Raw genomic sequence first — 24,616 nt, forward strand, 5'->3', positions numbered from 1 at the left:
GTGCGCCCAAAACGTCAAAGTCGTCTTTTGGTAAGGCGTCTTCCTCACGTGCTTTACCTCGGGAGTGACTTCGCTTGATCGGCAGCATGACGTAAAATGGTTACACCCCTTGCACAAATAGCAAGTTTTCTCCTATAGGCTGACCAGTGCAGTACGGAATGGAACCTGCGGCAGCGAGAACATTTGAAGCTTCGGCTTGACGCTGCTGAAACAATGTGAAGCTCTCCATCAGTCTTCCGCCACAGCAAGTTTTTACGTGCTGGTGTTCCCGCTGCCGAAGCCACGTTTTGTGCAACGTCCCCAAAGAACTTCTACCGGAGCTTCGGCGAGTTTGTGCGGAACACAATAGTTTTGACCATCTTGACCATTGCCCTTCCATACATTCAAAACTGCGCTTGTTTCTTCAGCGCGCGAAAAAACTGTTTGAAGGGTTCAGCTTCACTTTTCAGTTCAGACCAGGAACGTTGCGCTCATCATTTGGGGTACCCTAATTGACGCAGTACTCCTCGAGCTTAGGGACCACCATGTCATAGTTCTGCTTGTCTTCGCCTTCATTGAACGTAATATTCTCGTACACTTCGAGTGCCTCGTCACCAGCCACGCTGAAAAAAAGGGCCAGTTTTGCTGCCTCTGTCCTCGTTTTTTTAATGCACTACATGGCTGCAGAAGAGAAATTAAATTTCTGTTGGAAGAGCTTTCACGTTGTTTCCCTGGTGATCGAGAGTCCTGGAGGCTACGGTGGCTTGATGTACTTCATGATCGTGGTGTTTTGAAGACTTTGGTGCCGGAGGCACTTGTCCCGGTGCTTCCTTTATCATTGAATCGTCAATTCAGTTCCGCATTTTTACCCCCATCTCTCAGCCGGGCCACGTTCAATGAAACCAACACTCATGTCAGGGCCGTTGTAAACGCCTGCGTTCATTGTCGTCAGTATTTTCTATCAATACGAGCCACAAAAATGGTGGCGGGAGGGCTATATATGTAGACAGTAAATAGAGGTACGTGTAGTTGAAACAAGATAGGTGGCTTTCGTTCATGGGCCGGATACGATACATATGTGTGTGTGAGTTCAAGGAGCCATTTCTCCATACACATTATACTATATTGCAGCTACAATTTAGTTCACTTCGCACAGCTGAATAATCTGTGATTGAAAATATGACAAATTGCAGCCTTATATTCACAAACCATTAGCACACCGAAACCATTGTCAGAAACCTCTAATAAAAACAAAGAACATCACATACACATATGTAACGAAAATGAACCTACTGACACAAGTTTGAAGATAAGAAAAATTATTGTCAATGGCTAAATAGTTGTTTGTCCCCAAATATTTTCACCAGGCTCTTATTGAGCCCCTCATGCTCGCGTGTTACTTTGTCTCGCGTTGTCTTTTTTACGTGAAATCCCTCTTGCTATGTGACTACCAACTAGCCTGAACAGTCTCATGCAAGTTCTTCCCAAACAGCTCCTTCCACTTTCAATGCCAACGCGCTTGGAAAATGGGACAGTACAGCTAGGTGGCTTGGCTGGCTACCTCATAGAGACACTTTCTGCTGGACTTGGATTCACGTAAGCATTGAACAGCACATCAACGCCGCTCTACTTTACAGAGTGCAACAGCGTACTGTGTTCTGACAAAGAAGTGAGAATATTTACAAAGTAGCTCCACCTATATATTGCAGTAATGGTACTTATAGTAGCTTGCCGTGGCTTGCCCGTTTTCACTCTAATCTTGTTTCATAATGAACACTGTTCATATGTCTATCATACATTGCATTTATAGAATGCCTTAGTGTGGTGTAGTCTTTCTATAGCAGTGCCCGTCCCGCGACACCCTTATTTTGTCTTCGGCTATTGCCACTCAGATGGTTAGACCCTTCGAGTGGCGCGCCGATAATGTAGGAAATTAAGTAAAATATATCGATGTGAAATAATCTGAACGTTGTAATAATGTAACAATGGAACAATGTAAAAATTATCAAAAGCCAAACACAAGGCCTCTATACTGTATAGTAGGCCATCGACTGCATTACAATTCTGCCCTTTGAGATCAAGAAGCAATTGAATATAGCCTGCCTTTTGGTGATCCAAGGAGGAAGATACTGTTCACGGAAGAAAGCATGATTGGCCATTTTGATATACAGCAACATTACTGATATACAGCAACATTAAACAGCAACATTTGATATACAGCAACATTAAACACATTATTCGCTGACGAAAAGCCCCAATAGAACCTTGCGCAGACATACTATGCAGTGAAGGGGAGGCAAACGCAGAAATTATCAATGTAAAGTTATCAAAACAATAAAACAGTGTAAATATTATCACAACATTGTATCAATGTAACAATAGAAGAATGTAAAAAATTACCAGAGGCCAAACACAACGCCTTAATACTGTATTGTAGGCCATCGACTGCATTATAATTCTGCTCCTTGGGCTAAAGAAGCACCTGTATATAACCTGCCTTTTGAGGGCCCAAGGAGAAAGATACTATTCTTTAAAAAAGCACTATTGCTCATTTTGGCACAATGTCACAATATACAGCAGTATTACTAAAACAAGTGACCAAGAGTTGTCACGTCACACTGACCTACTATTGAGTGAAGGTGAAGCCAAGGCAGGCTTGTTACTTCCGTGTAGTTCTCCAGTTAGATAAAATGTTTTATCCCCTAAAATACAAACAATTTTTTAAAACTTCACCCTCATGTGAATGTGACCAACAATACTTTGCAATAATATAATACCCATATTTCTACTTGGACTGCTTTATTGTGAAAACTAAGCCCCAACATGAGTGAAATTTCTTTTCACATATTTGCCACAATATTTTTGGAATATTCTTGTTTCAATTGCTCCCAAAGTGTCTGAATTGTTTATTGTAGGAACATATAAAGCAAAAATGTAAGTACTACACTAGCCTAATATTGGTGGTTTCTATAAAACACGCTAGTCATGCAGCATATTTCAATATTTTGCGAAAATAAAAAAGAAACTAATAAATTATTAGAAACATAAAAAGTAGCACCTTCAGAAGAAACAAAAATTGTTTCGTATTATTTTTTCAAGCCACTGGTATTATATCGATTATTTAGCGCGACACAGTGTCATTTGGCTGCCCAGAGTTTCAAGCGCCCTCTAGGCAACATTTTTTTTTGCGAAAAATAGCGCCTCACTACCTAGTTCTCACAAGTGCATATGCCTGCACAATTTTTTACAGCGAAATCGAAATTCGGGTTACGCGCAGTTGTCCGCCGCCGCTGCCGACGCCGGTGTCCGTAACGTCGCGCGAAATTAGAAATGTGAAAATTCACTAATATACAAACTAGCACCAAAGACACAAAGCCGAGTCTGCTGGGTGCAAGCATGGTATTCTACCACTGAGCTACGCCGGGACTTGTGAATTTTTAGCGAACCTAGCACCACAGACACAGTGGGGCTCAAACCCGGGTCTGTCGGGTGCCAGCCCTGTATCCTAGCACTGAGCTACGCTAGTGCTCGGGAATTGTTGGCCAACTTGCCTTAGGTAGGCTTGATGTCGGGAAAGCAGTCGCAGTATTACGACTTATTAAGCGTTTTAGAACAGCGAAAGAACAAGCAGTCACCGCACAATGTGAATAGCGTAACAAGTGGGCCGTCCAATGCTCCAACTCATTACGAAAGCTGGTTCTTGTTCCCCTATCAACTACGGCGAATACCCACTTCAGGCATAATTCCCCATCGTCGTCAGCCACTGCATGGACAAATGGCACGAAATTTTTTGCAAGTGTTCAACGGAAACCACGCTTCTCAGAAGAATATATATATATATATGTATATATAATAAACCGGTCGATGAAAAAATTGCCCTTGAACGCGCGGAAAATTTCAATTCTTTTTTTTCTTCTGTTTTCACCGAAGATGATGGTGCCCTTCCGTCCCTTTCTGACGCTTCCAATCGCCCTCCGGTATCTGACCCGTTAATCAACGAAGAAGGAGTATTAAACCTTCTTCTACACATTGACATTAAGAAATCCGCTGGTCCAGACGGCATTCCGAACGAGTTTCTATATAGATATGCTCAATGGGTCGCAAAGTATCTTACTATAATCTTTCAAACTTCAATAAATCAAGCCTCATTTCCTGTAGCCTGGAAAGAAGCTAAAATAATACCAGTTCACAAAAGTGGGAACACTTCAGAAGTGGGTAACTACAGGCCTATCTCTCTTACGAGTACCTGCTCCAAACTGCTTGAGCATATACTGTGTAAGCATCTCTCTAATTATTTAGACACTCACAATTTATTATCACCAGTGCAACACGGCTTTCGAAGGGGATTATCTACAGTAACGCAGCTTGTTGTTACAGTTCACGATTTTGCGCAGGCAATTAATCGACGGGAACAGATTGATCTAATATTCTTAGATTTCGCCAAAGCCTTCGATAAGGTCTCGCATCCCAAACTCTTACTAAAAGTAAATGAAATATTCAGAAACTCAAATATTACTCAGTGGTTCATTTCTTACCTCCATTCTCGTACACAGTACGTAGAAATAAATAAAATTAAATCAAAGTCCAGACCCGTTATATCCGGTGTGCCTCAAGGCAGTGTTCTGGGGCCTCTTTTATTTCTTATTTTTATAAATGACCTGCCCTCAGATTTGTCTGTTCCCGTGAGATTGTTTGCAGATGACTGCGTTATATATAACAAGATCACATCCCTGAGAGACCAGGTAGACCTGAACAACAACTTAAACAAAATTTTACTATGGTGTAATGAATGGCAGATGGTTCTAAACCCCGTAAAATCAGTTTGCATGAGCATAACAAGAAAAAAGGTACCTCTCAAATATAATTACAATATTGGTTCCCACGATCTAAAAAGGGTAACAGAATATAAATATTTAGGGCTAATATTCACTCCAGATTTGAGGTGGAATACTCACGTAGACGTCACCTGTAGAAAGGCAAACAAAACGCTATGGGGTCTGAGGCGAAGGTTACATGACGCAACACCCGAAGTAAAAAGTCTTGCGTACAAAATGCTAGTACGACCAATAATTGAATATTGTAAAATAGTATGGGACCCTCATACCACCACTAACCTATATAAACTGGAGAAAGTTCAAAGAATGGCTGCCAGGTTTATATTCAATAAATATCAACGCATGCACTCTGCTTCCGAACTTTGCAACCGAGCAAACCTACAAGCCTTAGAACTTAGAACTAAGTATGACCGTTTGAAATTTCTATTCCTCATTATTCGTAGTCAGGTTAAAATCAACTCATTAGATTTCTTTGAAATTTCTCCAGATCCGCGCTCTAGACACAAACACACCTTATATATACAGCCACCAGCCACCCGAAACGACGCATTTAAATACAGCTTCTTTCCGAGGGCAATTAAAGAATGGAATGAACTACCAAACAAAGTCGCGATGTCTTCCTCTATCACGGCGTTTTCTGCAGCTTTAGAATCGCTTATTTTCTCCGAAATAGATGCGTCATAGTTTTTTATAATTCACGATGTCAATGTATATTGCCTCTCGCTTTGTTAATTGTTGTTTTCAATGCGCAGAATGCAAGTGCACATGCCTGTGTTTAATTTTGTCTTTTAGTGTAAATGCCTGTGTTCGCTGTATGTCTCTATTTTGTAACGTATTTCATGACATACTATTTCATTGTATGTGTTTTCCACTCCTGTAAAAACCCCAGCTTGGGGTTGACAGTATTAATAAACAAACAAATAAACAAAAATATATTTTAAGGGAAAAAAGTGTATACCTAAGGGCTCGTTTTTCCGTGTTTTAACACAATAATAATGAGATCTAACTGACAGTAATGCCAAGGAATGTGCAAGGGAAGTTATTAGAACCAATGGAATGTAGCTAAGAAGAAAGAAAAGTGGATGAAAAAATAACCAGCCATGAGCAGGAATCGAACCTATGAGCTTCGAATAACGCGTTCGATGCTCTAACCACTGAGCTACCACAGCGGCCTTCCCTCCATCCACTTTTTTGGGTTTATATGTGAATTTTGAAGTAGGAGTGACATTTAGCGCCATCTATAAGCAAAACGACGAGTGTGAAAACACATCAAACGTTCCTTGGCATTACTGTCTGTTAGATCTCATTATTATTGTGTTAAAACACGTAAAAACGAGCCCTTAGGTATACACTTCTTCCCTTAATTCATTGAACGAGGGTCTCGTACTGGCAGACTTGGTGTGTTTAGGTTGTATAAGAGGGACAATTAATCAGCTGCCCGCTCATAATAAGTTCACGTGCTACGTGACGCCAAAACATGCGCGTAAGAGTGTTTTCACACTCGTCGTTTGGCTTATAGATGGCGCTGACTGTCACTCCTACTTGTAATTCACATATAAACCCAAAAAAGTGGACGGAGGGAAGGCCGCTGTGGTAGCTCAGTGGTTAGACCATCGAACGCGTTATTCGAAGGTCGTAGGTTCGATTCCTGCTCACGGCTGGTTATTTCTTTATCCACTTTTCTTTCTTCCTATTTACATTCCAATGGTTCTAATAACTTCCCCTGTACATTTCTTGGCATTACTGTCTGTTAGATCTCATATATATATATATATATATATATATATATATATATATATATATATATATATATATATATACATATTGATGGCGCTTCATTGTGCAGGTGGAGCGGACATGTAGTATTACCAATCACTGCGTTTGAGAGCAAGTATTAAAAAGCATTTCATGTGATGAACCACAGCCCATCGAAGAATTGAAGTGGGAAGAGCAAGAAAGCTCTTCCGTGAGCACTATCAGTGAATACCTAGCTGCAACATTGATTGATGTGTGGGGTTCAACATCCCGAAACTACGATATGAGTAAGAGAGACGCTACCTAGCTGCAACAATATGGCTGAATAAATCTGTTGTTCCTGTTGAGAGTTCTTCAATAATAGTGGTTGGAATGCTGCGCTTCGAAACGCAAACATTCCTATAGCCGATGCAGCGGCAGCCTGCATATTATTGTGCCATCTTAGCACAGCGAACCGTGAAGCACCACGGCGCTGCGCTCTGGGAATGTTTGTTGCGAGCTGTTAAACGCTGCACACACCACTGGCGAACACTTATTTGTTTAATTTGTGGTCAACATGTGAGAAGACAATCAGCATACGCCACAACGTAGGCCAATGGTGTGTTCAGAATTTGTTACATGCGACCTAGGTGGAGTTTCGCAACTGGTATTCTTGGAGAACTCTGGTTCACGTTGTCAAGATCAATGCTGCCTAAAAGCCTGTACGCGGACGAGGCTGTTCAGTTGCAAATTGATTAGCAAACTTGAGAAGCTTCTCCCTTTCTTTCTAGAGGCTATGGAAAAACACTAAGGTGGAGTGCACCGCATGGAACCTATAGTAGCTCTGTACAGGAACAAGCTTCGAAATGGGAGGAGGGAGCTCAGAATGTTTTATCACCTTGATGAAACAATTGTTGTGAACGCAAGAATTCTACGAAAATAACTCAAAAAAGAATCATACACAACAGATCACCTCAACTTCCGAAGCAGGGTACACCTAGAAGCTGAACCATCTATCTCGGCGAATTACCTCTTGAACCCAAGCATCGGAGCGCGATAGAGGATTTTTTTCGTCTTATAAAAAAAGAAGTCGTAATATGATGTGCGCAAGGATATGGGCTATCTTACAGCAAGCACATAAATTTCTTTGGTCGGTAAAATAAATCAAGATTTCCGCTATAGCTTGAATCATTACCTAGAATCTAGCTAATGCCAATAAATTACGGAGTGAGAGCGAGAAATCCTGGTGGAACGAAAATAGTTTTAGCTGTAAAATTAGTAGTGCAGTATTTATTTTTGTGGGGTGAGTTTTCGTTTCTTGTGAGAAAAAAATAAACAGTAGTGTTTAAGAAGCTTGTAACTTAAGTCAAATCTCTCGCTGTGTACAAATAATTTTTTTTTCATTTGGTTGTGCATTTATATTGCGTTATACGTGTTCTTTTTGAACAAATTTCATGAAGCTTGAATGTATTTGTAGCGAGACTCCATGTGTGCACATGATCATTTGTGACTTTTGGTGCATACCAAGGATGGTACCTAATTCATTACGTAAATATCACGTCACTTTGCCTATTGTGATAAGAATATCTATGTCGCACACACTTAGTTTTCAGGGTTTCAAGCTTCTGTTCTGTTCTGTCCTGTTTTAACTGTTTTGCTGTGGAGAGGTTGAGGTGCCTAATGCCTCGGCTACTCCATATCACAAAGTTCTGCAGCGAAAATAAAGAAATAATACAGAACGGAACCCAAAAATTGAAAATACGGAAAAGAAAAAAAAAACATACTTAACCTTGAGAACAGTTCAAATACCGTGCCAATACACAGTTTTTTTAGTGCAGTTCACACAGCCATAACCTATATACATGCACACCTTACTATTCTAATGTCAGTATATACATGACCACATTTTTTATATACCCTTCTCTGGCTGTCTGTCATAGGCGCTTGTCCGCTCCGGTCTCCACTAAAAAGTCTGTCAGGAAGATTATTGCCTTTTTCTGGAGATGCATCTCAGGCCATGGTCCAAGTAGATCTTTATTTTGAGGGGCCGTCTGTCCAAACTTGCTCATTTGTTCTTCAATTTTTCTCTTTCATTTGCGTATTTACCGCACTTCAAAATAATATGGCGAAAATTTTCTTCTGCATCACCACAATGGCATTCCGGTGAGTTGGATCGATGTATCTTGTGCAAGAAGCTCTTTGTGTATGCTACTTCCAGTCGTAGTCGGCGGATTAATGTCTCTTGGTGACGTGGGAGGTCTGTAGCTATGGAAAATTTTCTGCGTGGATAAACTTCATAAAGTACCCTTTCCTTTGATTTAGGGCTCTCAAACCACTTCTCCATCGAACAATGGTTAGCTCCTTGCGTTATAAAATGTCGAATATCCGCCCCTGACTTAGGGATTGCGCAATCCCGTCCTCCTTTGAATGCTTTCTTTGCGAGGCTATCAGCCTCTTCATTTCCCTTTATTCTAATGTGACTGGGTATCCATTAAAATTTGATGTTGTGACCCGGCGATGAGGCATATTCCACAATTTCTGCAATACATTGTGCTCTTCCACCATTTTTATAAGGTGATCTCACATTTCTGATAAGCAGTAGAGAAGGTTTGCTATCAGTGCATATCACCCATTTTCATGGCTCAGGATTCTCGCAAATAAGCCTAACTGCTTCAAAGATAGCCACCAATTCTGCTGTCGTCGATGAAGATTTCTGCGATGATCTGTACATCTTCTTTTTCTGAATTTCGGGTATAAATACCGCACAGGCGGACGCTTCTTCAGTGCATGATCCGTCTGTATATATCTTCGTTTTTTCATTTTGCATTACATGAAGTTGATGAAGTACCATTTTTGACGCTACTAGAGGTGCCATGTCTGCTTTCTTTATGCCGTCTATTTTACGGATATCATTGGCAGCGTCCGAGGTGGTTTTGAAGGTTTCCATTGTTTAAATTCTGGTACTACTGCTTAAAATGATATACTATCCTGTAGTCTCGTTGCCGTCCTTTGTGTTAGTGCACCAGATAAAAAAATGACTTTCATGTTGCGTAAAAATTCTAAATAAATTTCGAAATGTTTCTTTAGTTCGGAGTACTGCTAAAGGTGGCTGTCGAGCCTCCGACTACGCTAAAGCACTGGAAGTTGACCGTGGTAAACACAGACATACCCTCAAGCTCCTTGCCAATATCAAGTGAAGTCTCCTTTCGGTGGAGGCTGGAAGTCCGTGCAGCAGAGGCAGTGAGCAAGTTACGATGGGGCATATCCAGGCAAAATGTAGGGCTAATACCAACTCTGTAGTACCGCCCCATTTAGCCCCGCAGAGATGCCGGAGGATTCGAATGGCCTGATTCACTTTTTGTTCAAGGGACTGGACATTAGCCGACCATGTTAGTCTCCGGTATAAAATTACTCCCAAGAATTTATGAGTTTTAACCATTTGAATAGGCTGATTTTGCAGAATACTCTGAAAATTGCCAGGTCTTTTTAATGTAAACGAAAGTATGGCTGTTTTAGCCAGACTTCGTGCCATACCTCTTTTTCTTAGAAAACGGTCTACATAATCCAATCCTTCTTGTAGCGTTTGTTGTACATCCAAAAACGATGGACCAGACGTCCATATACTTATATTATTAGCATATACTGAACATCTGATGTTAGGTGGAAGATTGTACGGGAGCTGCGCCATGCCTGCATTAAAGAGAGTAGGGCTTAGCACGCTGCCATGTGGCACTCCTTGGTTGACGACATGTTCTGACGTTGGGCCCTCCTGCGTAACTAAAAAAATTTTCTGGTGCTTCAGGAAGTCAGCGATCTAATGCAGTATCTTGCCCTTGAAACCCTGTAACGCCAGGCCTTCCAGAACGTGAACGTGACTTACTGTCTCGTATGCTTGATAAGCATCAAGGAATACAGCGACAGTGATGTTTCCTTGCGTTTGTTGGTTTTCCACGTCTGTGACCAAATCCAGAATGCAGTTCATTGTGCATCTACCTCTTCTGAAGCCGGCTATGCTTTCTGGTAGTAGTTTTTCATGTCTTGCCACCATGAAATTCGTTCATTGATCATTTTTTTCATCACTTTTGAAAAACAATGTGTCAAATTAATCGGCTTAAACGAGTCCAAGTGCATAGGGCTCTTCCCTGGCTTTAGCAACGGTACTACTTTTGATATCGTCCAACTTTCCAGAACTTTTTTTTGCCATCTTTTATTATAGATGTCCAACAGGTGTAATTTTCCTTTCTTGCATGAATTAGCAAGAGCAGCGTATGTAACTCCATCAGTTCCTGGTGAACTTGTTTGTTTTACTGAAGACAGCTCATATTGGAGCTCCTCTGGTGTGAAGCTGTCATCCAAATCTGATGAACTGATTGCAGAAAACTTTATTACAACCGCAGAAGCTGATTCTGCTGAGGAAATGTATTCGCTAGATTAGACGGTCGCTCCTGTTGTCAGTATAAGATCGCAAAATTCTTCGGCAATCACACGTTCGCTAACTATTCGAGACAGCGCTAGAGCCTGTAGTGGTCTCGAGTGGACTACTGACTGTCAGAGGGCACGTAACATGTTCCACAGTTGAGGCGCCGAGGTAAATGGAGAAAGTGAGGCACAAAAATTTTGCCACCTTTTGGTTGAAAGCTTCTGTGGTTGGTTATGCATTGTAGAATGTACTTTCTGTGCAACCTTGAAATCTTCTAAATTACCCGACCTGCGATATCTTCTTTCAGATCGGCGTCGTATTGCACGAAGCCTCCCATACTCGGCGTCAACACCCGAATACCCATCTGGAATGGGTACTGCACGAGCTGCTTTTGTTAGTAAATGTTTTATCTTCGTTACATACGTTTCTGTGTCCGGAAAAAGGTTCAATATTTTGTCTCAGTAATCCTCGAAAGATTCCCCGAATTGTAATTCTTGTTGTGTGGTTATTTTTTCGTTTTCTTCAACTTTGGTTTATATATAAATACTGGCAACTGTTCACTTCTTCTTGCATCAGCGTCTGCAGTCCAGTCGGCTCCAGCCACTGATTCAGAGGAGCACACAGTGATGTCTAGTACAATGCAGTAGTTATACCCCCGTAGAAACGTCGGAGAACCATCATTTAGTATAGTGTAACCATGGTCTTCACCAACTTTTTCTATAGCAGATCCCCTTACATTACAACGCTCACTACCCCACAATTCATCGCGCGCGTTAAAATTACCACATATAATTATGGAATAATAATCAGATGTACACACTGCAGCCAACTCTGCGTATGAAACGTTTGCTTGAGAGTGCACGTAAACACTAACTACAGTCACAGTAACGTTACCAAACTTCACCTTGCATCTAACAAACTCCGGCGCATCTGTTTTTGAAGTAGCCACATGTGTCGATGGAATATCGCGTCTCACACACAACATCCCTCTGCTTTTTGCAGCAGGACGTTTTCCTTGGTACATCACATAATTGGACAAGCGAAAGTTAGTGGATACTCTTGTTTCGGAAATACACGAAATCGGAAACCCGTGCTGAGCGACGAATTTCTGAAGATCTCCCTTCCTATTCTGCAAACCGTTGCAGTTGCACTGGAATATTGCACTTTTTGTACCAGTTAGATAGTCCGGTAGCCATGATTACTACAAGATCCACAACAACTAGCCGCACTTTCACTTCTGGTAAAGAACCTGCTTGTGGCAGGGATCGTAGAATTGCTTTAAGAGCCGCAAAGATTATTGGCAAAACGACCTGCTCGTTTCAGGCTGTCTCCACTGAGATTGCAATTCCTGAAGAATTTTTCCTCGGCAAGCTGCTGTGACCCTTCTCTTTGGTAGTCAGTGGCTCCTTGGATGTGTCTGGCCCGGCAGAAAGTTCCACTTCAGCATGTTTTTGCACTAGACTTCTTTCCCAACGCGATTTTTCGGTGCTGAGCACTTCAATACTCCTGAGTAAGAATTGTGGCACCCCTGTTTTGCAGTTTTTTGTGCCGCAGGAACATCTTCGACTATATCCGCATTGGGTGCTGGACCTCTTTGTATCTTATGGTATCCTTTTACAATTCTCTCTTTTTGTGCAGCCGATGCCAAACGGTTTCGAGAGCAGCCTGAAAACGACGCCGGATGTGGTCCAGCACAGTTGGCACACTTAGGTTGACGCTTCGAGGTGCGTCCCTTGTAATCATGTGTGCCCGCACATACCTTGCATCAGTTGGTTCCCCTACAAGTCTTAGCTGTATACCCATAACCCTGGCAGTTGAAGCACTCTACAGCCGGCTCAATGTATTCCTCGACAGTGTGAACCGTAAAGCCGAGAACAACTCGGTTTGGCAATGGCAATATTACATTACGTATGGGCTGCATTGTGGCACTTCCATCTTCATTTCTTGCCCATCTCTTTTGTCGTGTGACTGAGATTACTCTAGTTTCTTTAAGATATTCCAGTAGGTCATAATCACTGCATTCAAGTGGAACATCTCTTATCTTTGCTAGGGTCTTCAGGTAAGGCTGAGGTATAATCACATGTACAGGCAATCCAGCCAGACTCCTGATCAGCAGCAACTTGTTTGCCGAGTACAAAGACCATACTCTAACGCAAAAACTTCCGTCTCTGTTGATTCTTGTTGATGTCACTTTCTCATTAAAAGCAGAGATTATCTCAGATGCCATGCGATTTAGATTCACCTTTCAGAAGGCGTCCTCGGCAGCGACCGGTCTGAACACCACCGGTATCCCCGTAGCTCGGTTCCTGTGATGGGTGACCACCTTGTAAGCTGCCTCGTCTTCCTTGGGTGCTTCTGTATCCATATGTGTCATGTCATTAAGGGAGTACGTCGATGTGCGTCATCGTTGTCAACCTCTTCTTCCTCCTCTGTACGCCTCTTCTTACACTGCTAGGCCTCGCTGTCCTCTGTATGGGACGTCGATATCATTTCTGAGCCTGCAGCAACTTGAAGTCGAGCGGGATGGATAAGTGGTCTTCCGCTTGGCACTAGCGGCATCTGGTTGTCCCCATACCCGGGCTTTGCCAGGTATGTGGCACGGCCTGCTAAGGGGCCATTCTGATCGCAATGCGTAGTGAAACTCTGACTCACCGATGTTGAGCTGCCTGTCTGGAGACAGTCCGCCCACCGCACACACCGTAAAAAGATCCCGAACTCAATTTAATAACTGAATTAGAGAGAGAGAAAATTTAATGCGGAAAGGCAGGGAGGTTAACCAGGAAACCTATCCGGTTTGCTACCCTGCACTGGGGAAGGGGTAAGGGGAGACAGAAAAGTAAGAAAAAGAAATGGGAAAGGGAGGAAGAGAAGCACAAACACACACACACACACGCGCACACAGTAGTGTCACAATCGTTCAACGAGACGGGTCGCTCGCAGAAACTTCATCAGCGCCTTCGTTGCTTTCTGGCGTGAAGCTCGATCTTTCCGACATTCCAAGATTGACTGCTCAGAAAGTGGCTGGTCGTCGAGGCGAGCAAACACTGCTGAGAGGGACTGTCGCTGAGAGCTGTACTGGGGGCACTGACATAAAATATGTTCAATTGTTTCGTCATTGTCGCAATGGTCGCATGCAGCGCTGTCTCTCATTCCGATGCGGCAGGCAAAGGCGTTCGTGAAAGACACCCCAAGCCACATGCGGCAGAGAAGGGTCGTCTCGGATCGGGGTAGGCCAGATGGAATAGTAAGTCGTAGGCATGGGTCCAGGCGGTGAAGACGGGTGTGGAGAAAACCGGGCGTATTCCGCATAGACCTTGCGACATCCTGCGCAAGCGTATTAATCTTTGCTGCTGCGTCGCTTCTTGATAGTGGAATAGGTTCCATCACTCCATTTTCGTGAGCATTCTTAGCTGCATCGTCGGCATGCTCGTTACCGATGATGCCGCAATGGCCTGGTAACCACTGAAAAGATATGTCATGTCCTTCGTCTATTAGGTGATGGTACAGTTGTCGTATTTCGAGCGCCAATTGGTCTTGAGGCCCACGACGTAGAGCATTGTGTAGACATTGGAGAGCTGGTTTCGAATCAGTAAAAATGCTCCATTTTTGTGGTGTCTCTCGATCAATCCTGCGGAGTGCGCTGCGGAGTGCCGCGAGCTCCACGGCTGTCGATGTCGTCTTGTGTGACGTTCTGAACTGGATGGTTTCGGCTCTTGCTGGGAAGATCACAGCTCCTGCAGATCCTCCAACAGTTGTCGAGCCATCCGTGTAAAGTTTGACATGATCTTTGTATTCTTCGTGTAGCATGAGTAGAATCATCTGCTTTAAAGCTGGCGCCGAGAGCTCCGCCTTCTTGCGAATCCCCGGCACTGTCAAGCGCAGTTTTGGTCGGTCCAAGCACCAAGGAGGTGTTAGTATCCGTTCCGGAGGCGTGTAGACTGTTGGAAGGCACTCACGGAAAGTCAATACTCTCTTACAGAAGGAGGCACTCGGTCGATCTTCTGGAAGCGAAGCTAGGTGGTGGGCAGGGGCGCGAGCAAGGTGTCTAATATGAGCTCTAAGCACCTCCAAAGTAATGTGCACTGTGGCCGGATGATCTTTGGCGATTGCGATGGTTTCCGCTGTTGATGTACAGCGTGGTAATCCAAGACAAACTCTGAGTGCCTGGCCCTGGGCGTTTTCTATTGTGCGTATACTGCTTTTGCAAGCGTTCGTCAGAACCGGCAAGCTATACCGCAGGTACCCCAGAAACAGCGTTTTGTACAAATGCAACATCGCGTGCACTGATGTGCCCCACGTTTTGCCTCCGAGGAACTTGAAAAGTTGTGCGATGGCCGTTAGGCGCTTCTTTAGAGTGGCCACATGGGGACTCCAGCAGAGATTTCGATCGATCGTGACCCCCAAAAACCTGTGGGTCCTGGCGTAGCAGACACTGTGTCCATCGATGGCGATGGGATATGACGTCATTGCCTTCCGCGTGAACGCGACCAGCGCCGATTTCTCAGGAGAAATCTCAAGGCCTTGTTCTCTAAGGTACGCCGATATTGAATTCGCTGCTTTCTGGAGTCTCGCACGTACCTGAGGACGTGTTACACCTGACGTCCAGGCACAAATATCATCTGCATAGAGAGATATCTGCACGGAATCTGGTATGCGTTCCACGAGACCGATCAGAACCAGGTTGAACAGTGTGGGGCTCAATACACCACCTTGAGGAACACCACGGTGTGTATAATGTTCAGAAGTCGGCCCATCATCAGTTTGCATAAACAATGATCTCATATGTAGGTAGCATTGGATCCAGCGGTACACTCGCCCACCCAAACCAACTGACTCGAGGGCGTCAAGTATGGCTTCGTGAGAAACATTGTCATATGCTCCTTTGACATCTAGAAATAGTGCGACAGATAACCGTCTGCTCATTTTCTGGTGTTGTACGTAGGTCACCAGGTCAATGACATTGTCAATGGAGCTCCGAAGACGACGAAAACCGGCCATGGCGTCTGGATATATTCAATGGCGTTCTAGGAACCACTCGAGTCTGGCAAGGATCATTCGCTCCATCAGCTTCCCTACGCAACTAGCCAGCGCTATTGGGCGGTATGATGTCAGCTCTAGAGGCGATTTTCCAGGTTTGAGAAGTGCAACCAACCGGCTTGTTTTCCACTCTTTGGGGACCGTTCCATCTCTCCAAGACTCATTGAATACTTCCAGCAAAGCACTTCGTGCTCGATCACCGAGATTGCATAATAGGCGGTATGATATGCCATCCGGTCCAGGCGATGACGATCGATTGCATGAAGCAAGAGCCACATTCAGTTCTTCCATTGAAAAAGGCAGGTCCAGGTGCGGGTCAAGTGAATGTGGCGTGTAATCAGCAGTAAGGGCTTCTGTGCAATTTGACGGGCCCGCAATCTTCCTACAAAAATCTTCCGCTACCTCGATATCCCTTCTATTTTGGAAAAGGGCCAAGGCTTTAAACGGAAAACGTTGTTGGGGAAATATGCGTAGGCCTCGCACGGTTCGCCATATTTGAGAAAGCGGTTTGCGAGGGTCTAGACTCGCGCAAAACTTCGCCCACCGTTGAAACTCCAGTTTGTCTATACGACGCTGGATCTTCTTTTGCATGCGCCTGGCCATCCGTAGATCTTGAATGGATTTTGTGCGTCGATATCTACGCTCCGCACGCCGACGAGTCGCACGGAGTCGCTCTAACTCCACGTCCGTTTCTGAGGGCCTTGAAGAATATGCCAGCGTGCGCATCGCACTCTGCGCTGCTTGTTTGATCGCTTGCTCAATGCCAGAGGTTAAGCCTTTTTCACAAGCGTGTTCAATGTTGGTTGTGAATGCTGAAAGATCGATCCTCCGTACGGTTTTCGGTGGGTGGTCGCTAGCAAAGCCTTCGATGGTGAGATAACTGGGGATGTGATCGCTACCATGTGTCTCGATGTCTAAAAACCACTTAACGCTTGTGGCGAAGCGACGTGACACAAACGTCAAGTCCAAACAGCTGCTGTACGTTGATCCTCGCAGAAATGTAGGGCTCCCATCATTAAGTAGAGACAGTTCATGAGTCGATACAAATGAAGCCAGCCTCCGGCCCATGGCATTGACTTTTGAACTTCCCCAGATTGGGTGGTGGGCGTTGAAGTCCCCTATAATTATCCACGGATCCGGGACGCTCGAAAGAATGTCATCCAGTCTTTGGCAATCAAAACGGGCTGAGGGAGATAAGTAGACACCTATTAATGTGAAGGTGAGGGTTTTCTGCTTCACAGTCAGGCAAACATATTGGTTCTCATCATGAGGCGACACAGGTTGAATGATGTAGGTAAGCTCTCGACGAATATACACAATGACCTTGCTGCTTTCGTTTCGGGTTTTGGACGGGATTGATTCGTAGCCGGATAGCCTGATCGGGTTTGATAATTTCGGTTCACATATTACGATGATTGGGAAACGGTTAGAAAACACGTACTGACGAAAATCGGAAATCCGTGATCTAAGTCCTCTTGCGTTCCACTGGATGACTGATGCTTCTCTGACGTCTTTGCGGAACGATTGTTGATCTCCTGCCATGAGTCTACGCGAGGGAGGCGAGGACTGGGCTCAGCGCGTCCAACACCTGTAACCCGCTTCGAGCGGTTGGAGTTCCCAGGCTTCTTAGTATGTCTGCCATGACAGCGACGAGGGATCGTAACATCGGGATGATCTGTCGATCGACCCTTGACACATCCTCAACGGAAGTAGACTCGGTGGAAGGTGTTGGGCGGCGAGGCCTCGCAGGAGGCTCCTTTGCAGGCTGCGTACGCGGAAGCGTAGGCCACTCATCCGCAGCTGTGAGCTTCTCCACTTCATTTCGCTTCGTGCTTACTACTTCACTCGTGCTCGGAGGAAATGGGTTATGCGCAACACTCTGTCCTACACGCCTCCGTCGGCGACTACGTCGCCGCCGTACCCTTTCAGCAGCCTCTCTGTGGGTTGAATTGTCCCTAACCATTTGTTTGATAATGGCGATTTCCTTCTTAATCCGAGGGCATTCCTTGGATGCAGCATCATGCGGACCATCACAGTTTCTGCACTTCAGACTTGTTGCCCGACATGCGTCTGCAGTGTGCGGCTCAGCGCATCGGGGGCATACTGTGGTGTTTGTACATACACTCTTGATGTGCCCAATTTTCATGCAGTTATGGCACTGGAGTGGTTTAGGGACAAATGGTCGAACAGGATGTCGGAAGTGTCCCACTTTGACATGCGACGGAATGGAATCTCCTTTGAACATTATCTTTACACAACGGGTGTTTCCGAGGCGAAGTACATTCGCGATGAGAACTCCTTCGTTCGCTGGTTTTATGAGAGTTGGGAGGTCCGAGTTTGCTATGGCCAAATCAATGTCGTAGATTACTCCCGCCATGCAGGCACCGTCCATTGGAATAACCGGTCGAACTTTGATGCCTCCCAAATCTGATACTCTGCGAAGCTTGTCTATGGCGCTGGCAGTCATTGTGTCCACAGCTAGAATATTCTTCCGCGTGTTCACCCGGATATCCTTAATGTCGTTTGGTGCTACCCCCTCAAAGTACATAGAGAGAGCTTGCCTGTTTACTGCTCGAAGGCTGATGGTGGAGTCCTCGGGCATGAATAGGATGGTGTGCGGCCAGCGTTCTCCTTTTGACTGAGATGTTAATGTCCCTGCTGGTGAAGACGGCTTGATACTTCTTCTTTTGGCCTTCCTGTTTCTCACGGTCTCGAAGTCGTCATCCGACGAGTCGTCGCCAGTGGCCGAGTACAGTTCCGTGTCCTCGCTGGTGCTCGAACAGGTGCTTCGTTTCCGCGACGAGCTTGCCAAAGGTGGTCTATGACCGGACAGAGCCGCAGAAGGCTCCGCGTCCACAGCCATGAGGCAGTGACTATCACCGTTGGCCTCACTGGTTCTGGGCCAGGCGCGCTGATTTACCGAGGAGCTCGCCATAGCAGACCTCTGGCTGGGCGGACCAGTGGATGACTCCGCGTCCGTCGCCTTGGGGCAGGGAGCAGCGTCTCCCGTAAAAAGCGAAAAACTTGATAACAATGCTCGGAGCCGAAAGCAGAAGCGTTCTATGAAGAGACACTTCGTCGTCGTCCAAAAATGAAAACTGAATTAGGAGAATGAAATAAAGCTATGGGCTTCATTCATTCACTTCTTCGTTCTCTTGCCGATCACTGATCACTGATCACTAATCGCGATCACTAATCATGATCACTAATTGTGATCACGATTACACGATCACTGATCGTGCGCCATAACATGTCCTGGTGCTCTTTGGCCGTCACTCGCATTTGCGCCTTTAACTCCCTTACAAAGACATCCTATAGTTAGGAAGTTCTAACAGGCGGGAAGTGACCTGTAGAAAAGCAAACGTAAAATGAAGCTACGAACCACCCGGCGTTGATGGAACAAAATGACAAGTGTGACCGTGAGAAATATCAAGACCACAGAGTTGAAGAGAAATTACGCTGGTAGCCGATATAAAAGTAAATATGAAGAGCTAAAGGTAAACCAAGGCAGTTCATTAGGCTTTAAACGGTGGTATCGATTGCAAGAGATTGGAAGAGTGGCCGAGGACCGCCAAGGCAAATGCTATGGCTGAAGCTAATAAATATAGAAGCACAGAATAAAATCAAGATCGCAGGATATCATTGAATGGAGATTATGAGGAGAGACCTTCCCTTTAGGGGAAATAAGACACGCCAGGAATAATAAAGAAAACAACAAACCGATTAGCCTTGAGGAGTTATCCTTATAGGTAAAAGAAAAGCAACGACACTGAGTGTTAAATCTCTTTCTCACAGGTACACTTATCTCATGCCTACCGATGGAAACTGGGGCGGTCGTCTCCCGAACGGTGCCTGGGGTGGGCAAGTCGGCCTCGTTGTCCGAAACGTGAGTGATTTTTAAAAATCTGCTTTTTCTAATTGAATTTGCTTCAGTACACATTCTTCCTTGCAAAGTAGCTGCCCCTTCCACCTCCTACGTATTAATTATGCGTTTGGTCAGGCGGGTAATTATTCACTATGCGTCTATAAGGTAATACGCGCACATGCTATTGCTGATAATTAAGCTCTTGTAATGGATGTTCTTTTCAACTACCTGCTCTTAGCGTAATTGATGTTTTTTTAAGCCTGGTGCTATTGTGCCTTTCTGGTATACATTACTAGGTTTTTTTTTTCAGAAGGCAGCTGGCGCTACAAACACTTGTATAGTGTTTTTTTAATGCAAAGCATTTCTTTGAGAGTATCTGTCTGTCTAGCCGCTTAAGCTTTTTATCATGGGAGGGTTAAATGATTTGACAAATAGGACGCGTTGTTAAAGACATGGATATTGTAACAATTCCGTCACGTACGTCAACAAACACTTTCCGTCAGACAGTGGCCATATCCGCATGTATGTGCCGCTGGTATACGGGTAGGTGCCATAGTTGATTGACAATTAGTTGTTTCCAGGAACGATTAGAACACACATAGACAATATAAACGTGTAAGTTTTAAGCAATACCCGACCTCGGTAGCGTCGGCTCAATAACAAACTTGGGTCGACGTGTCGCTCAATAAAAAAATTGCCACACGGTCACCTTCCCTCCACATGCTTCGCATAACGTCGATTTTCAGGTACCTGGGATTTGCCGCATTTTTTTTTCGCGGCAACAACTTCAAGCACTGGCGTGCCCCTGTAGTAGAACACCTCCTTGCCAGGAATAGCACATTGGTTCAATTGACGCTCTAAACAAAAGTTATTATTTATTTATAAGCATCCATGTAGGTTTGTTGCTCACAGGCAACGCTGCTCGTTATGCGCTGACAACCAATGACACGATAGCCGAATTTCTTCAAAAGGAGATATTTAACGCACGAAGGAACAAATCCACACAATTTTTTTTATATTTTGAGATGGCAGTTCTTTTTCCACAAAAGTTCTGACTTGGAAGCTGCCCGCTGCCTTGTTGTGAAAGTCAGGAGAAAGCCCACCGCTGCATCGTGGGCCTTTGAGACACCTAGTTTTTGGTCATTACAAGTTCAAATTTTTGCTTTAGTAATCTTTTTAAGCACGTTTTTTAGTGATCATGGCTGTTCTCACTATGCAGGCGCTAGTTGAGATTTTTCGTGCTTTGTGTTTTACGCACCTTTGCAGTGACGTCTTAGTCATTTTACAGGCTCGTTGCACGCATGCAGTGCCGTTAAGGACATTACCATAGATCAATTGAACTCAGTGCGCTAACACAACATATCGAGCATGCTGCGATAATGAGCAATAAACATGATCATCATCATTGAAGAAGAGGAAGAAACTTCACTCCCTGGAAAGCACTCCAGGACATAAAAATTTTCGGAGCCCTCCACTACGGCATCCTTTATAATTGTATCATTGTTTGTAAAAGCAAAGCCGCGAATTTTTCATTTTTACATGCGCTTCTCCTGAGTAAGAACAGTGTATGCGCTCGTGGGTTTAGCAGCGTGATTTCAAAATTCTGGGCACCAGTGTAGTCGGACGTCGAATTCTTTACGCGTACAGTCCCCTAAGTCTTTATTCATAGTGCGCATAGACAACTAATATGTTTCTCAGCACCATGCATATGGCGAAGTTGCACAGAACTATTTAACCGTCATTCGCTTAGTAGAGATGCACTTGCCCTCACCCTTCTCGCAGCTTAGATCCTGATATAGCACTGATACAAAAAAAGTTCCAGCTCGTGGACGCCAATAAGCTATACATGTCTGTTTATTTTGTGATTTCGTGTGGAGCCCAGGAAATAAGTCAGTGAAACTGCACAGATGATCGAGTCACCAGAATACGAGTGTGTTATTTACCGGAAAAACACTCTTCTGTAAATTCAGTTTACCATGCACAAGAGATTCTTGAAGGGCCAGCTGGTACATGATGCTGCGTGGGGAAAATGTTAAAACGGGACTGAGATGAAGGAACGAAAGTGATCAAGAACAATCGTGCGCAAGTTATCCAGACGCAAAATTAACACCAATAATAAACAACTAAGCCATAGCACATTGGAACAGCCTTACATATCACATTGTATCCATCTCTAACCGTGAATTTTTTCGTGATAACCTGATTTCGTGTTGTTTTCTATTGAATAACTTTGTTAACCTTGCTGTTTTTATTTGTTTGCTTTTTTGCCTTTTTCCTTGTTCTTTGTACCTTTTGTCTGTATCAGTTTGCATTGTATTTACTGACGCCCCCTAATCAATGCCTTTTAATAGGCCGGTAATGCATTTTAAATAAAGAAATAAATACATACATAAAACTTAAGCTACCACGTGGTGAGTGATGAACTGCATGTCTGCCAGGAGTCATGATACCACATATTACTTGACAAAAACGCTATCTGCTCGTCAGCGCGTGTGTTATCGACGCCACCATCTCGAAGCGGCTTTTTCGCGTGGTTCGCGCGCGCAATATAAACCTGCACGTTGACCGTCATTGAGTGGCCCATCTCGTTAGTAGTCATATTTGCAAAAATTATGATCATACGCAGTACTAGACGTAATAATAAGCTCTCTCTCTCTCTCTCTCTCTGCGTTTTCCACGCAGGAGTGCGACGTGGCTGTGGGGCCACTGGCACTGACCAACGACCGCGTAAGTGCTATGCGACCATTGCCAGCGTACTTTTACGCAGATGCAAGCCACATGGCTGGTCGCAGAGAAGTGTACTACAGCGACGTCTTTGGCTACATATACGCCTTCGATGAACAGGTGAATAGCTGTGTTAAGGCCTTTCACCTTGTCGTGAATTTGTGCCCTATAAACTACCGATCGGTGACTGTGTGCAGGCATCCGCAAGTTTCGTGAACTTAAGAATCTCCTCTGCTTCTCGCGAAGCTCTAATAAAATACTAACGTATCAAGGCAAAGTTCAATTAGGAGCAAAGCATCAGCTTCATTTGTTCCTCTAGGTGGCTCAAATCCCAAGCGCTGAAAGATCAGTTGAAATGGGGCTCATGTAATCGGACTCTCAGTGCGTGTCAATGCATGGATGGCGCCTTCTTTTACTCCCGTACTGTTTCACCGAGAGTAACTACAACAACCAACATAGTGCGAGAAAATATATTTAGTGCATTTACTTTTATCGCTGTATTTGTTTGAGAACATGTCTTAAGAAATTAATGAAATGTTTTTGTGAATTTTGTATTTTCTTGAATTTTCCGCAAGCCGCCAGAGAACATGACAGTCGCTTCTTGAGCTGGCTTCTGCACGGTTGAGTGCGCGCTGTAAGCGAAAATGAGCCGAGATTGAAGAAAACCAACTTATAAGCACAGCGAGAGTTATCAAAGGTTGTTTGGTGCACGTTTCAAGTATTTTGCACCGTTCAAATACGCTAAAAATCAGTCCTATTCCTCAACTAAGCGCCGAGAATGCCTCTTCTAAGAGTGCCAATTTACAAAAAATTGCGAATAATAATTTCAATGGTGTCTAAACTAAGCTGTTGCTATTGCAAGCAGCTGCTGCTATAGCTTTGTGTGATCTTTTTGCGCACCTTCAGTGTGGAAGTTCGTATTTCTAAAAGCACGAGTAGCTGTTTTTGCAGAAACGTTTTCTCAGAAGACTTGTGGTGATACCCTGTCGGTATTGCAGGTATGGATTGGCATTGTCCTTGCGCTTGCTACTGTTGCCATCCTGATGGTAATGTTCCAGAACAACTTCAGATTTGCCGGTGCTACAGAAAAGCTCCTTGAGTACATCTTTCTGCTCTTCGCTATGCTATTAACGAAGGGTGAGTTGAGATAATTTAAACCTTTCAGTAGACTCTCCTTTCAAAATCTGGGGAGACAATTTTTTCTTTATACTTTATAAATGTACTCAGACATGATTTATTGATGTTGCTTGGTCATAAGTATATGCGCCACATTACAATTTACGATTGGTACTAACAACAGCAAAAGTTTGCAGGGCGCTGGATCTACGACCAATGCTAATTTCTGCTATCTCAGCGCTTGATGCTTGCAATCAAGCTGGTGACTGTATAGCTCGAAATACCAAGTGCAGTACGAAATATTGATTTGGAAATTTCATTCCTAGACGAAGTGGGAATTTAGGTTTAATCAAAATTGGGCATTCCGCAAACTCTTAATGTTTATAGTATGAATTCTGCAATTATTAGGAACCGTTTTTAAAAGAATCTCTTGTTTGATTCTATATCACCACAAAAAAACACAAGGCGAACGCCGATGCATGCACGCACGCACTCACGCACACATACACACACACACACACACACACACACACACACACTCTCTCTCTCTCTCACACACACACATACACCTAAATATAATTCTTCAGCTGGAATGATACGTGCCAACAAAGTGCTTTACCAATTTCGCGTGTGCTGAATTCGCTATATATGCGACTCTTTCCAATGTGCCAGCTGGCCTGTTACCTACGCAGTAAAATGTCAAAGTTATGTAAACTGTGCGTCTCGAAGGCCTGAGAAATCAGAAAACATGTAGAGACCGTTCAGGCTGATGATGAGCAGCGGTACTGAAAAAGTATCCTGTTTCCTGGAGTATTAATCTGTAAGGAATAAATCGGGGAGGCAGAAGCAAGCAATTTAAATACAGTAAAAACGTCTATGCTAGTTCAATGATGTAGTTCCGCGATC

The 24,616-nt window shown here is 44.1% G+C and overlaps 1 protein-coding gene across 1 annotated transcript in view; it reads left to right on the forward strand.

Annotated features, from left to right (window-relative positions):
- The first annotated feature begins 8,700 nt into the window (after positions 1-8,700).
- The window catches only part of LOC142803096 (putative glutamate receptor), a 68,445-nt gene continuing 52,529 nt past the window's right edge, over positions 8,701-24,616 (forward strand). Inside the window, exons 1-4 of the mRNA XM_075888201.1 lie at positions 8,701-8,711; positions 19,801-19,891; positions 22,553-22,714; positions 23,593-23,731. Coding sequence (XP_075744316.1) covers positions 8,701-8,711; positions 19,801-19,891; positions 22,553-22,714; positions 23,593-23,731 — 403 coding nt within the window. The remainder of the gene's footprint in view (positions 8,712-19,800; positions 19,892-22,552; positions 22,715-23,592; positions 23,732-24,616) is intronic.

This window comes from Rhipicephalus microplus, chromosome 3 (genome assembly GCF_043290135.1).
Source record: "Rhipicephalus microplus isolate Deutch F79 chromosome 3, USDA_Rmic, whole genome shotgun sequence".
NCBI lineage: Eukaryota > Metazoa > Arthropoda > Arachnida > Ixodida > Ixodidae > Rhipicephalus > Rhipicephalus microplus.